This window comes from Diaphorina citri, unplaced genomic scaffold (genome assembly GCF_000475195.1).
Source record: "Diaphorina citri unplaced genomic scaffold, Diaci psyllid genome assembly version 1.1 scaffold1507, whole genome shotgun sequence".
Taxonomy (NCBI): domain Eukaryota; kingdom Metazoa; phylum Arthropoda; class Insecta; order Hemiptera; family Psyllidae; genus Diaphorina; species Diaphorina citri.
In genome coordinates, this window is record NW_007378933.1 from 17,701 (window position 1) to 32,319 (window position 14,619).

The window sequence follows — 14,619 nt, forward strand, 5'->3', positions numbered from 1 at the left end:
AGGCCCACCACCCGACCGCCCCCCACGCCCATCAGCCGACCGCCGTGTACGACCATCAGCCGACTGCCGCCCACGACCATTAGCCGACCGCCGCCCACGACCATTAGCCGACCGCCGCCCACGACCGCCACCCAACTGCCGCCTATGACCGCCATGTGACTCCTGGTCTAGGTTACCGCCTGCTCGTTGATTCACACCTGATCCAGTGCCAGATGTGTTCCCCGCCTTGGATTTTACGAAATGACATTGTATCAGCTCACATATCTTCCGTTTTCCAAGTGAGTTCAAATGAAGACCATCGGGTGAATAGTCGCCATTCCCCAGGACAGACTGAAGATCCAAGGTAAAAACAGTCTTCGTGGCGAGAAACTTGACAATCTTCTGATTCATCAGAGCTATATGAGGGTTAAGATGGTGATCTCCTCTCCTGGCTGGGATTAACATTATACCAATCTTGCAAAGGTGGTATTTTGATATAATTTCCTCATATGAGGATTTCATACAATTCCAGGAGGTATGACTGACGTCATTTGTCCCAGAGAATACAATGAGTATGTCATCAGGTAGAGGGGAAATTTCTCTCTCCTCAATGAGATCAGTAACTTGACCAAGCTTTGACCCTCCTTTATAAGCACACCGGATATCCCATGTTGATATCCCCTTCGATCCCAAGAAGTTGTCAAGATGTCGCACTGTCGCACATGACTATCTCCCGCAATTACTATTTCATTAGCTTTCTTGCTAGTGTTCTTTCGGGCTGATTTTGGGGTAGTGGATATTTGTGCGGGAGGAACACTATTCGTAATGGGCGCAGATTGTGACCCAGATTGTGATGAACTAGCTTGTTCCAGTTCTACCACTCTGGCCCGCAAATCAGCTATACATCTTTCACTCTCCCATATCTGTCTCTCTTTTTCTACTATCTTATCAATGAGAGAACTATTTATGCGACGCACTTCCTCGTACTTGATTTTGTACTCATGGTTCTCTGAGGACTGAAGAGGGAGTTGCGTATGGTGAGGGTCCAGTACCTCATTGTTATCGGGTACCTCACTAGCATTGATGTGGACATTAGGGGAACTTTCAGTGAAAGATGAGTGATAGGCGTCTCGCGTGTGTTGTGCAGTATCAAGTAAAACAGTAGATATGTTGGGAGTTGAAATTGAACCCAGAGAAACAAAATTCTCTTTTTGAGTTCATAGGTCGTCGCGACAAATTTCAAGATCAGAGCTTATTTGTGTGAGAAAATGTGAAAAAAATCCCCCAAAAACTAGTTTTTTGGCTTTATTGTTCTCTGGACAAAATTTGCACCACCACTTTCGTGTTCCTGGTAAAAAGACCTTTAATCTGTATAAATAAAATTGTAGATTTTTCTGTACATTGCTTAGAATCGTGAAATTTTTAGTTATTCTTAGGTACTCCTTATGCATCCACGATTCCAAAAATCACATTAGAAAAATTTCTGTGTCTGTCTGTCTGTCTGTTACGCTAAAATCTAAATATACCTTTGGTTGTCCTCTTTTCATGAGAAAACGGCTCGACCTATTTTGATGAAATTTTTTGTGGTTGTTAAGAAAAGTACTCCGGGTGACATAGGCTACTTGAAAATTTCACATTCCATCCTGATTGAAAATGGCGGCGGTTCAAAAACGTGAAGAAAATGGCCTAATGACCCGTCATTGGTTTGATCGGCATCAGATAAAGAGACACTTTTCCTAAGGACCTTATGCTTTCCGTGGTCATCTAAATTGGTTTTCTGCTTTCCACCTGAGTCAGTTGTGATGACAGAAGCAGCAGAATTCAAAACTGTTATTTTGATCATCACTATTGGTTTGATCGGCATCAGATAAAGAGACACTTTTCCTAAGGACCTTATGCTTTCCGTGGTCATCTAAATTGGTTTTCTGCTTTCCATCTGAGTCAGTTGTGATGACAGAAGCAGCAGAATTCAAGGGAGAATTAGTCCCATCTGCGTTGTTAGTATTGGTCAAGGGTGTTGACCGATGTCCTGAATGTTGTGAGAGTTCAGTCACCGAGGACTTATCTTTGTCCACCTTGATACGAGCCAAACAGCTTCTCTGTGAACACTTGTACAAGAGGTTTCCATCTTTCAGTGCGTACGCCAAAACGTACTGTTGGCTATTGTATACGATGAGGGTGGATTTATCTTTGGGAACCACAGTCCTCGTTTTCGGAGTCGAGTCGTCAGATATTGAGTTTAGTGGCATTGTTGATAATACAAATTCACGAGCCGCATAAGTGTAATGAAATAATCATCATGTGCTCAGATTGAGGTTAGGTCCAAATTATCTCGATTTGGACGAGCTTTGACCTCACTATCAACAGAGTGCGTTGTTAATTGTTTTGAAAATGACAGTTATCACTTACGCATTCTTGACATTCCTCACATTCCAGAGAAATCCAAGCCAACGAGTTGTCAAGTTTTTTGCAAAATTTGCACGTAATCCGGTTTAAAACGTCACGTTTGTAAAAGTACCGTGTAGTACGGCTAAAAGAGAGTTCGTATGCAAAAAACCACAACTAGAAACAAACTAAAAACGCACTTTTTTATTTTTGATTTTACTTGCGAGATTGTTGCAACCTAACCTTAAAACTCTTGATTCCGTGACTGGCTGTTGCGGGGCCCACTCAGCCTCGTGAGGAAAATGAGTAGCTATGAGTGCTATGACATATAAATGCGCATAACGACCGGTACCAGCATGGTAGGTAAGCATTGGATGTTAGGATTATTGAGATATTGGGAAAAATCCTACAATCCTACAATGGCATTTACATTTACATTTTTTTAGTGCCGCAAGCGATTTTTTTAAAAATTGTTGCTACAATTTTTCAGAAACGCAGTCTAATCGAACTTCAAATTTTCAGCGCCGTAGGCGAAATTTTTGAAAAGATTTTACCTGATGCTTGTCACGAGTAAATTTTAAACGAACCTAATTCTTTAGATATTTTTGCACACATTTTTTCTGCCTAATTGCAGCTGAACACTAGAATGAACAAAATAACTTAGAGCACCGCAGGCGAACTTTTTGAAATTTTTTATCTACAATCACCAGAAATCCAGTCTCCAAAACTAAAATTTTTCAGTGCCGCGGGCGATTTTTTAGACTTTTTGTGTAGCTCCTTCAAGGCTGCATACTTTTACAAGCTGCCCCCTTCCTACGCCCGTGAATGCCAAAGAATCATCCTGCCAAAGAATCAACACAAATGTGTTTCTTCCCAATTCAAGCTTGTTCCGCGGAAATCCTACAAAGCATAAATTCTGAAAAACCCTGTATTATCAGGTTCTTCTGTATCCTTACCTAGCAAAGACAGAACTCCGCATGATATCCATATAACAAAACTCATTCCAACAGAGCCTGTTCTTATGAGAAGCCCAGAAGGCGACACGAAAATTCCGGATCCTAAAAAAAAAAGATGATAATAATAATAAAATTAGTGTTGTTGTTATTATTATAATGACATTATTATAGCACAAGGCTGCCTAACGCAGGGCCTAATGGACGGACGAATTGAATACTTTAAAGAGTTCCTTCTTTTTCTACAAAAAAAAAGAAAAAAAAAACAACAACAACAACAACCTATAATAGGTAAGACGTTCTAGACTCGGGAAGTTTTTTTTTTAATTTATTTCAAGTAATTTTTACCGTTTATTAGGTAGTCGGTTGAGATGTTTTCCGTCGATATGTAAAAATATGGGACAAAGGTCTGTCCCGGCGGGACATTTTATTTTTCCCAACAATACGGGATGTCCCGGGAAATACGGGACGGTTGACAACCCTAGTGATGAACTCGGATGGTAAATTTCAGATCGGGGACGGAACTCGGAGGGACAGAGCTTTTACGCTCCCTTGTGTAACTGACTGACTCACTCACTCATACTAATTCTAACCCACTTCTAGATGTGCTAGGAAGATGCGGTTTTCAGATATTTTTTAGGTACTGGGAAAAATCGGAAACTCCCGAAATTCCAAACCGTTCCCGAGATATTGACGTTTTTTAGTCCCCCCATAAGAATTATTATTCACTTCCCCTCCTTTTCTTTTGGATATTTTTGGATTTGAGTGAAAAAAATTTCACCTCTGTTGGAAGAGAAAAAAACTTGTATCATTTTGTCGCCATCTTTTTTTCCAACGAATCCACTTTTTTTTATTATTAGCATTTGAACTAGTAAATGGATGGAAGAAGAAATCAGCTGACTTTGCATTTTATTATCCAGTACAAAAAGCACTGTGGTGGGGATAAAAAAAGTGACCACAGTGGAATATTTTGGATTAGGAAAAATTTCCGTTTCACATAAATAAAATACCCCTATTGGCAACAATGAAATGGGTCTGTAGTCATTGCAGGATGATGGACTATTGACTTTCTGCAATGGAACTACATTTGCGGACTTCCATTCAGCAGGGAACACACCAGTGGACAATGATGTATTAAAGATATGGGTGAGAGCTGGCAGGACATAAGGCAGCACTATCCTTACCATTGTCCCATCCATTCCATCACATCCACCAGCTTTGGATTTGATAGAGAGAATGGCCCTGTTTACGTCAGCCTCCGACACCTCAACAAAGTTGAATGAAGCATCAGAGTCGACTGGATTTGCATTCAGGGCACCCTCCATACCATCCAATATTCTCCTCTTTACTGATGGACAAGGTATAGGAACTACAGATACAAAATATTGATTTAATTGATCCAAGCCAACGTGGAGAGGTGCCGAGGACTTGATCTTACCAAGTTGTCTGTCTGTCTGTCAACAAAATATCTCGAGAACGGTAAGAGCTAGACTTGAAATTTAGTATGTAGCTCTCAAATGTGACAAGATTGCGACACGAAACTTTTGGTTAAGACCGGTGTAACGCTTGGCGGCATTTTACTGCTTTTTGGCGGTTTTCGGTGTAATTTAACAATATCTCGGGAACGGTATAAGCTAGAGACTTGAAATTTGGTATGTAGTTCACAAATGTGACAAGGATGCAACACAAAACGTTTGGTTGTGATGGTTGCTGCGCTTGGCGGTATTTTGACCGCTTTTGACAGATTTCGACCGTTTTTTGGCGGTTTTCAGCTATAGCGACAAAACGGTTAGAGATATTGTAAAAGTTAGGGTAAAAGAACACTCAAATAAGCATCATCTCAAATATACATCGTCACTATAGCTGAAAACCGCCAAAAAACGGTCGAAATTTGTCAAAAGCGGTCAAAATACCGCCAAGCGCAGCAACCATCTCAACCAAACATTTTGTGTTTCATCCTTGTCACATTTGTGAACTACATACCAAATTTCAAGTCTCTAGCTTATACCGTTCCCGAGATATTGTTAAATTACCCGGAAAACCGCCCAAAAGCGGTAAAATGCCGCCAACCGTTGCACCGATCTTAACCAAAAGTTTCGTGCCGCATCCTTGTCACATTTTACAGCTGCATACCAAATTTCAAGTCTCTAGCTCTAGAAATAAGCTCAAAACTGACGAAAAAGAACAGTCTCAAATATTCAAATGGAAAATGCAAGCAAGTGTTTCTTTGTTGTTTTTTTCAACTATGGAATGACGTCACGTGCAGTGTTGTCAAAATATTAGCACTCGCCGCGCGGTAAAAAAAAATCCCTCGAAAAGCGCGAGTTCAAACACAAATATCTCGGCAAGTACACGACGGATTTTAAAATCGAAAACAGATTTGTGAATGTGATTTTTGACCGCTTCGTTTTACTTATGTTAGGTTGAATTATTTGTTACATGAGAATCCTCAATTTTTGATTTTAATTGGTTTCATATTTCATTGATTTTGTTAATGTGAATTAATATACTGGGTGGTATAATTTTCTTTTATTTTTGAAACTCATACAGGGTGAACCAAAATATTTTTTTTATATACAGGGTGAACCAAATATTTTTTTTTTTTTTAAACAGAGTGTTATAGTAAGACATTTTTATTTTCTTGTTGTAATACCTAATAGTTTTTAGCAAGGGAGGGTATTGAGAAATATGCTAAAAACTCGTATTCGATTCGATTTCGATTATCGATACTTAGGTATTATCGATTCTTAATATCGATTGTTGTTTGAAAATATCGAACATGTTTGTTTATGTTTTTGTTGTGATTTTTCCTAACCTAACTTTTGTATCTTGGAATCTCGTGCAGGTCTGTGAAATAAAAGGCTTAAAAGGCTATGTGAACTTTTGAAAGTATTGTTTTATTTACTGCTCTCTGCTAGCTAAAGTTTGAAATAGTTAAGAATTGCAACGTAAGTACGTAAGTCTATATAAAACTCCTCTATCTATTAGAGTCTAATAATTAGACTATTGAGAAATTATCTAAATTTAAAAATCTGGTGTTAACATCACAGGTCTTTTCCCTATTGAATGATGCTTATTTGGGTGTTCTGATCAGGTTCTGATGTTCTTCTACCCAACTTTAACAATATCTCTTGAAAAATCAAAATGGCGGATACCTCGGAAACTAAGCTAGATCGGAAAAAGTTATGAAATAATTTTTGTTGGAAATTACCTTAGGAATCTACCTAGGATTTTGTTGATGTTTTTCGTGTTCAACCGGTTTAGAAAAAACAAACAGTATCTACCATTCTCTTATCTTGTTTTCCCGACCGTCAGCCGACTGCCGCCCACGACCATCAGCCGACCGCCGTGTACGACCATCAGCCGACTGCCGCCCACGACCATTAGCCGACCGCCGCCCACGACCATTAGCCGACCGCCGCCCACGACCGCCACCCAACTGCCGCCTATGACCGCCATGTGACTCCTGGTCTAGGTTACCGCCTGCTCGTTGATTCACACCTGATCCAGTGCCAGATGTGTTCCCCGCCTTGGATTTTACGAAATGACATTGTATCAGCTCACATATCTTCCGTTTTCCAAGTGAGTTCAAATGAAGACCATCGGGTGAATAGTCGCCATTCCCCAGGACAGACTGAAGATCCAAGGTAAAAACAGTCTTCGTGGCGAGAAACTTGACAATCTTCTGATTCATCAGAGCTATATGAGGGTTAAGATGGTGATCTCCTCTCCTGGCTGGGATTAACATTATACCAATCTTGCAAAGGTGGTATTTTGATATAATTTCCTCATATGAGGATTTCATACAATTCCAGGAGGTATGACTGACGTCATTTGTCCCAGAGAATACAATGAGTATGTCATCAGGTAGAGGGGAAATTTCTCTCTCCTCAATGAGATCAGTAACTTGACCAAGCTTTGACCCTCCTTTATAAGCACACCGGATATCCCATGTTGATATCCCCTTCGATCCCAAGAAGTTGTCAAGATGTCGCACTGTCGCACATGACTATCTCCCGCAATTACTATTTCAACCCCCCCCCCCCCGTAGACAAAAATGAATCAAAAGTAAACTGCTTGGCACTTTTTTTTTCCAAAATAATGTCTTCAAGCCTGTTCGAAATCAATAATTCCTCAACCTTCTTCTTTCCGACCTTGGCTTTTAAGCCCCCAATTTTGCACTTTTTTTCAAGATTAGGGTTCAAGTCACCTGCTTTGAGCTTTCATTCAACTCTTTTTCTCTGATCTAGAAGCTTGAGTCCCCAAGATGTAGGTAGGTACTAAGTATTCATTACAAATCACAATACAAATAAACTGTACTGCAGGTATTTTCATTTCTTTTTTTATACAGTCTGTTCATAAGGTCCCCCCACCCTAATTTTTGAACGGATGAATTTAGAAACCTGAAATTTTGTATAGGTACGAGCCTATATTTACCTATAGTTTCTTATAGGCTACCTATGTAAAAGTTCAGGGACTTTTTCAGAGTCAGCCCCAGGGGCCAACCTAAAATATTAAATTAGAACCCCCTATTTGTGATAACTGATGAATCATATCAAAGGTCTCAAAGAGCGTAGTACATTGGTACAAGTTTGAGCTTGATCCAACAACCAGAGCCTATTCAAATTTTCATTTTTCCATGTTCTCCCGCCAATAGGGGAAGCACCAAAAATAGGAAATTCATATCGATTGGTGATTTGTGGTTCAAATAGGTCCCAATAATGATTCATATTGAAATTCTGTCCCAAAATTAAATTTTCGAAACATCCATTTTCACCCCCGGAGGCCATCAGGGCCGAAAGTCTAAAGTCTAAGGCCATCAGGGCCGAAAGTCCGGCCCTGTTTGTTGGATCAAGCTCAAAATTGTACCCAAGTACTACGCTCTTTGAGACCTTTAATATAATTTATCACAAATAAGGGGTTCTCATTAAGGTTTTTAATGTTGGCCCCCCTGGGGCCGATTTTTCAAATAGTATGTAGGTACCCGACTACAGATACAAAATATTGATTTAATTGATCCAAGCCAACGTGGAGAGGTGCCGAGGACTTGATCTTACCAAGTCCCAAACTCCTCAACTTATTCCACGTCGACTTGGATCCACCCTTTAAGAATGCTCTTGGAAAAATATTTTTGTGCATGCCTTACTGCGTAATTTGTAGCATTCTTTTGGGTGTTTTATCTTGAACGATCTTCTGGGGTTTTTGTCCTATATTTTATCCATAGTTTGTCCCTTAGTTTCATGCTGCGTTTAATGTCAGCATTCATCCAAGGGATTGGTGGACGAGTGACACGTGATTCAACTAAAGGTGCAAGATTATCAAACACCTCCAGTACCTTAGTACTGAAGAACTCAGTTTTGCGGCTTATATCATTATCGGAGAGCAACGGTTCCCAATCAATGGAACCGAGACTCTCCGAGAGCGCGCTGCTGTCGATACCTTTGATATCACGGTGAGTAATAAACTGAACCGGATATTTAGGTACCTTCACTGAGTATGCCAGATACAGCATGGCATGCCGCGATATTCCAGGCGCAGGCAGAGTGCCGCATCTGGTGACCTTTTGCTCTTGCAGGACAAGCATAAGGTCGATTTGTGAGGATACGACTGAGTTGTGTGGGTGGTGAGTAGGTGTTTTTTTTTTTTTTTTTCTTTTTTTAGCCCCCCCCCCCTCAAAATTATCCCGGGTAAAATTCGGAAATCCCATTATTCCGATTTATCCAGTAAAGGTGGAAAAAAAAGTTGGCAACCCCAGGTTCGAGTCCAAGTCAAGTCATAAAATTTATCTAGGTTTAATAACCGGGGATCGGTTAACCTTCTATCAACTCTTCAAATCTTAAATCGAAAACAAAGAAGAAAAAACAATGCTTCTTTGGAACACTCAACATCAACTCCCTATTGAAAGCTGGGAAATTAAAACAACTCACAAAAGTGCTTGATGAATAAAATTAAAAATTGTCGCTCTTCAAGAAACACGTTTCACTGACGAAGATACAATTGACTTTGAAGGCTATAGAATCTTCAAGGGCAAGAAAGGATGGAATCCAGCGGGAAGAGGTATCCCCCACTTAGGAACGGGATTCATTATCCACCCGTCATTCATTAAATCTACTACAGACTTTTACTCTCCAAATGAACGCCTGTCAATCCTATCACTGAAAAGTCTAAACAAATCATACACATTGATAAACTGTCACGCCCCCATCAACAACGACAATAAGAAAGATCCTGAAAAAGTAGACAATTATTGGGAAACACTAGAGTATGAGATGTCAAAGATACCGTTATCCAATGTTAAAATTCTACTTGGTGACTTTAATGCCCAGGTTGGGAAAGAAAGAAAATTTCAAACAACAGTAGGAAAATATCCCGCGCACAAAAGAACAAATAAAAACGGTGAGAGACTGATTAAATTGTGTAAAGCATATAATTTAAAACTTATGTCCACCAACTTCAGAAAACACCCTAAAAATCAAAAAACATGGAAATCGCCAAATCAGAGTTAGGGGGAATTCCAAATTGATCATGTCGCCATTTCTTTCAATAACCAAAAAGAAATAATGAACGTTAAAGTACGTAAGGGTGCCAATATCGAGACAGATCATTTACCTATCAACAATCAAAATTAACTTCATCCCCCCAAAAAGAAGACAACCACAAAAAACTAAGATCACCAAAGTAGATACTCATACTCTTGGTCTTAAAAAAAGAAGAATTTCAAGCAAAACTTATCATCAACTCAGAGGAATGGAATGACATCAAAGAAGAAATGGTGAAAACAGCTTTGGAAGTGGCTCCAATGAAGAAAAATAAAAAACACAGATGGTGGAATGATGAGTGCGAACAGTCAATACAAGAAAGATTGAAAACATGGAAAAAGTGGCATTCAACGAAAGATAATTCAGAGTGGGAGGCCTTCAAAAAACAAAGAGCAACAACAGCAAAGGTCATCAGGACAACTAAGAGGAATTTTGAGAAAAACCAACTTGTACAGTTAGATGAAGATTTCAGAAGAAACAACACACGATCTTTCTACAGCACTTTCAAAGAAAAACTTCAAAAATATGAATCACCAAATCTATGTTTCAAGAATGAGGAAGGTAAACTTGCGTTGAATAACGAGGATAATTGCGAGATATTGGCAAAATATTTCGAAAAACTATTGAACTGTGAAGAACCTAAGAACAAGTTCCCGAGGGTAATTCCATCGCTTAGAAACCCTGATTCAGATCCCCCAACCGTGGAAGAAATAAACCTAATAATCAAGAATTTAAAAAATAATAAAGCTCCAGGGGAAGATGCAATAATTGCCGAACTGTGGAAAAACTCGGGTAGAAATGCCGTTGAGAAGTTACAGAGATTGCTAGTCAACGTTTGGATTTGGAATAGAGAAGAATTACCGGAAGACTGGAAAGCTGCCCTAATTCACCCCATCTTTAAAAAAGGTGATAAAACAGATGCTAATAACTATAGAGGAATCTCCCTTCTTCCGGTAACTTATAAAATACTCTCAAAAGCTTTACAAAACAGACTTGAAGACCAATTAGACCAAGAAATAGGAGAGTACCAAGGAGGATTTAGAAAAGGAAGATCGTGTGTAGAGCAGATTTTAAACTTGAAGTTTGTAATCAGATACAGGAAGGTCAGATCAAAGGATACTTTTATAACATTCGTCGATTTTAAGAAGGCCTATGATTCCATAGACAGAGAGACTCTATTTAACGTTCTAGAAGAGTTTGGAGCAGACGAGAAGACGGTTACAATCATAAGGCAAACGCTGACTAACACCGAATCAAAAGTTAAATTCGCAGGAGAAGTTTCAAGATCTTTTAATGTTCAAACAGGAGTCAGACAAGGGGATTGGCTGTCTCCTCTTCTGTTCAACTGTGTACTAGAAAAAGTAATCAGAGAATGGAGGAGAAGAACGGAGGAAGAAGGAATACAAAAGATCAAAATCGGCAGAAAAAATGAAAACTTGGAAATTGACTGCTTAGCCTTTGCTGATGACCTAGCCATTCTATCAGATAATATTGAAGATGCTACCAAACAGATTAATATTTTAAAAGAAGTTAGTGGCAGAAAGAACAGGTCTACAAATTTCATTTGAGAAGACTGAGTATATGACAAGTGCAAAACAAGCCCCAAGAAGCATGAACACCAAATATGGAATCATAAAAAGAGTAGCTAAATTTAAATATCTAGGGGAAATCATCCAACCCAATGCTCTCGATAAAGAAGGCAATCGCGCTAGATGTAGAAAGATGGAAACGGCATTTCAATTAACTAAAAACATGTACAACAAAAAATCTATATCATTGAATGCCAAACTCAGACTTTATAACACAGTTATAAAACAAGAGTGTTTGTATGCCTCAGAATGTTTGACAATGAACACCAACAAAGAAATGGAAGAAATCGCAAAAAAAGAGAGAAAAATAGTGAGAAGAATTCTAGGCTCCAGACAGGAAAACGGAATATTCAAACTACGGAGTAATAAGGAAGTATATGAAAAAGTTGAAAAGGTAAGAGACACCATGAGGAAGAGACGAGTAACTTTCTACGCCCACATAAAACGAATGAACGAAAACCGATTAACAAAAAAGATTTTCAATTTCTTCGACAGAAATCCAAAGACCCCGCTAAATTGGTTCAAAGAAGTCAAAGCAGATCTACTGGAAATTAATATCTCAAATAGTGACATTCAAAACAGGAACATTTTCAGACGGAAAGTACAGGAATTCAAAGGATTTGAAGAGAAAAGAAGAAGAACAGGGGGAGCGACATGGAGAGAAGAGAACAACATCGGGAACGCATGAAGATTTACTGGATACAAAGGAAAGAACAAAACCAAAACAGGAGAAGGAGTTTCGTTTATGTTTTTAGTTTGATAACTACAAGTTCGGCCATGCCTTTTCCACAAGTTTGGCCATGCCTCGGTATCTTATATTATAAGTTTGATAACTATGCAGCTAATAGGGAGCGCGCAGCGCGACCGTATTTTTATTATTATTATTATTATTATTATTATTTTCCACAAGTTCGGCCATGCCTTTTCCACAAGTTTGGCCATGCCTCGGGATGAGTTAATTTATAAGTATAAGGTTGGTTGCTAAAAAAAAATTAGAAGTCTACCAGAATGTGTGGGTTTATTGTAATGACATGTATCTATACAACCATCTATGTTTCTAATAATTATAATGTCAAAAAAGGGTAATGAATTTTGTTGCTCTATTTCCAAAGTAAATTGTATATTATTGTAAGAATTGAATTTTTCAAGTATAAAATTAATTTTGTTTTCATCTACATCCAGGAAAGTGTCGATATCTCGATATATTAAAGATTTAAAAAAGCTTCTTTCACATCAAGAAGACATAAATTTCCTTAAAAAAATGTAAAGAATGTTCCGTCGTTCCTGCATTTATTAGTAATTTTTGTAAAAACATCATTCCTACCGACAAAAACATACCCTTGAGAAAACAATTTTATATTATCAAAAATCAAACAATTCAAAGACTGTTAAACACCCATATTAAAGTTCATTATTCTTGTATTGCCAAATTAAAAAAAGAAAACTTTGGAATTTCAAAACCGTTTTACTAATAATTACAACCCTTCGATCGAATGCATTTACTTTGGAAATAGAGCAACAAAATTCATTACCCTTTCTTGACATTAAAATTATTAGAAACATAGATGGTTCTATAGATGCATGTCATTACTCATTTCTTCGAGACAAGACTCAGGGACGATATTAGTTTTCAGGGGCGAAGCCAAGGGAGCGCGAAGCGCGACCTCATTCCCACCCCGCGAAGATTTTTTTTTTTTTTTTTTTTTTTTTTTTTTTTTTTTTTTTTTTTAGCAACCAACCTTATACTTATAAATTAAATTGCGCAAAAAACCTAATAAAAAGAACTTTGGAGTTTGGATTTATCTTCTTCTAAATTTCACTTCCAACTTATTCCTGGCATATGGGTGGTTCGTGATTTGCGAACCACGCTTATATCTCAGAAACGGCTGGGAATTAAGGAATGAAATAAACGGCATCATGTAGATGAAATTTTGATGATTAAAATGGCTTTTTTTAAATTTGCAATTTTTTTTGCAAAATGGCCCATTTTTTGCCAAATATAGGTCACTCTTATGGGAACCCCTATTTTTTATTTAATTTTTGGAATCAGCATAAAATTTTAATTGAAAAATTTTTCACTCGAAAAAATTTGCTCTACAAAAATTTGCACAAATCGCGATTTTGTGTGCGTCAGTGACCCCAGATTTGATGAACAACGCAGTTGGTCCTGAGTTAGAGCGAACAATGCGTTACTGTGTACAAAGAAATGGATCTCATTTTGAACAGCTTTTATAAATTTGTTTGTTGTTGTTGATTGTTGTTGAAATAGTTAAGTGAATAATACAAAAACTAAAGAAATAATTAAGAAATTGTTTTTCTTTCTCACAGTGTACAGAATTTTTGTAGAGCAAATTTTTTCGAGTGAATACATTTTTTCAATTAAAATTTTATGCTGATTCCAAAAATTAAATAAAAAATGGGGGTTCCCATAAAAGTGACCTATATTTGGCAAAAAATGGGCCGTTTTGCAAAAAAAAATTGCGAATTAAAAAAAAAAGCCATTTTAATCATCAAAATTTCATCTACATGATGCTGTTTATTTCATTCCTTAATTCCCAGCCGTTTCTGAGATATAATCGTGGTTCGCAAATCACGAACCACCCTGTATAAATATAAATGTTTACCAGGCGAGCGTCTTGACCACTACGCCATCGAGGCAGGTTTATAAAATTGATTATGAAAATTGCCCCCACTCTTACATTGGAGAATCTATATCTTAAGAAAAGAATGTACCAACACAATCTATAAAAAGAGAAATATGGACGGGTCATGTATTTATGTATGTCTGTCCGAATTGTTTAGAGAAAACTATGATAGATATCGAAAAAGTGTAAACAAAGACCCCCAGTAAAATTGTCGTATCTACCCAAAAAAATTATCAGACCTTTAAAATTCCCAACCGTTCCCGAGATATTGACGTTTTTTAGTCCCCCCATAAGAAATGCACAGGGAACAAGGTTTGAGGCCAGCAAAACTTTTCCTACGTTTAATGTTTTCTTTCGATTTTAGTTTTCAGTTTTCATTTCTTCCAGACAAGACTCAGGGACGATATTAGTTTTCAGGGGCGAAGCCAAGGGAGCGCGAAGCGCGACCTCATGCACAACCCCGCGAAGCCCTGGGAGCGCGCAGCGCGACCGTAAACAAGGGAGCGCGAAGCGCGACCCCATGCACAAC

General features: G+C 38.3%; 1 protein-coding gene across 1 annotated transcript in view; it reads right to left on the reverse strand.

The window, feature by feature from the left end:
* LOC103516198 (large neutral amino acids transporter small subunit 1-like) overlaps positions 1 to 14,619 on the reverse strand; it is a 39,511-nt gene that overhangs the window by 14,034 nt on the left and 10,858 nt on the right. The window contains exon 3 of the mRNA XM_017446953.2: positions 3,321 to 3,422. Coding sequence (XP_017302442.1) covers positions 3,321 to 3,422 — 102 coding nt within the window. The remainder of the gene's footprint in view (positions 1 to 3,320; positions 3,423 to 14,619) is intronic.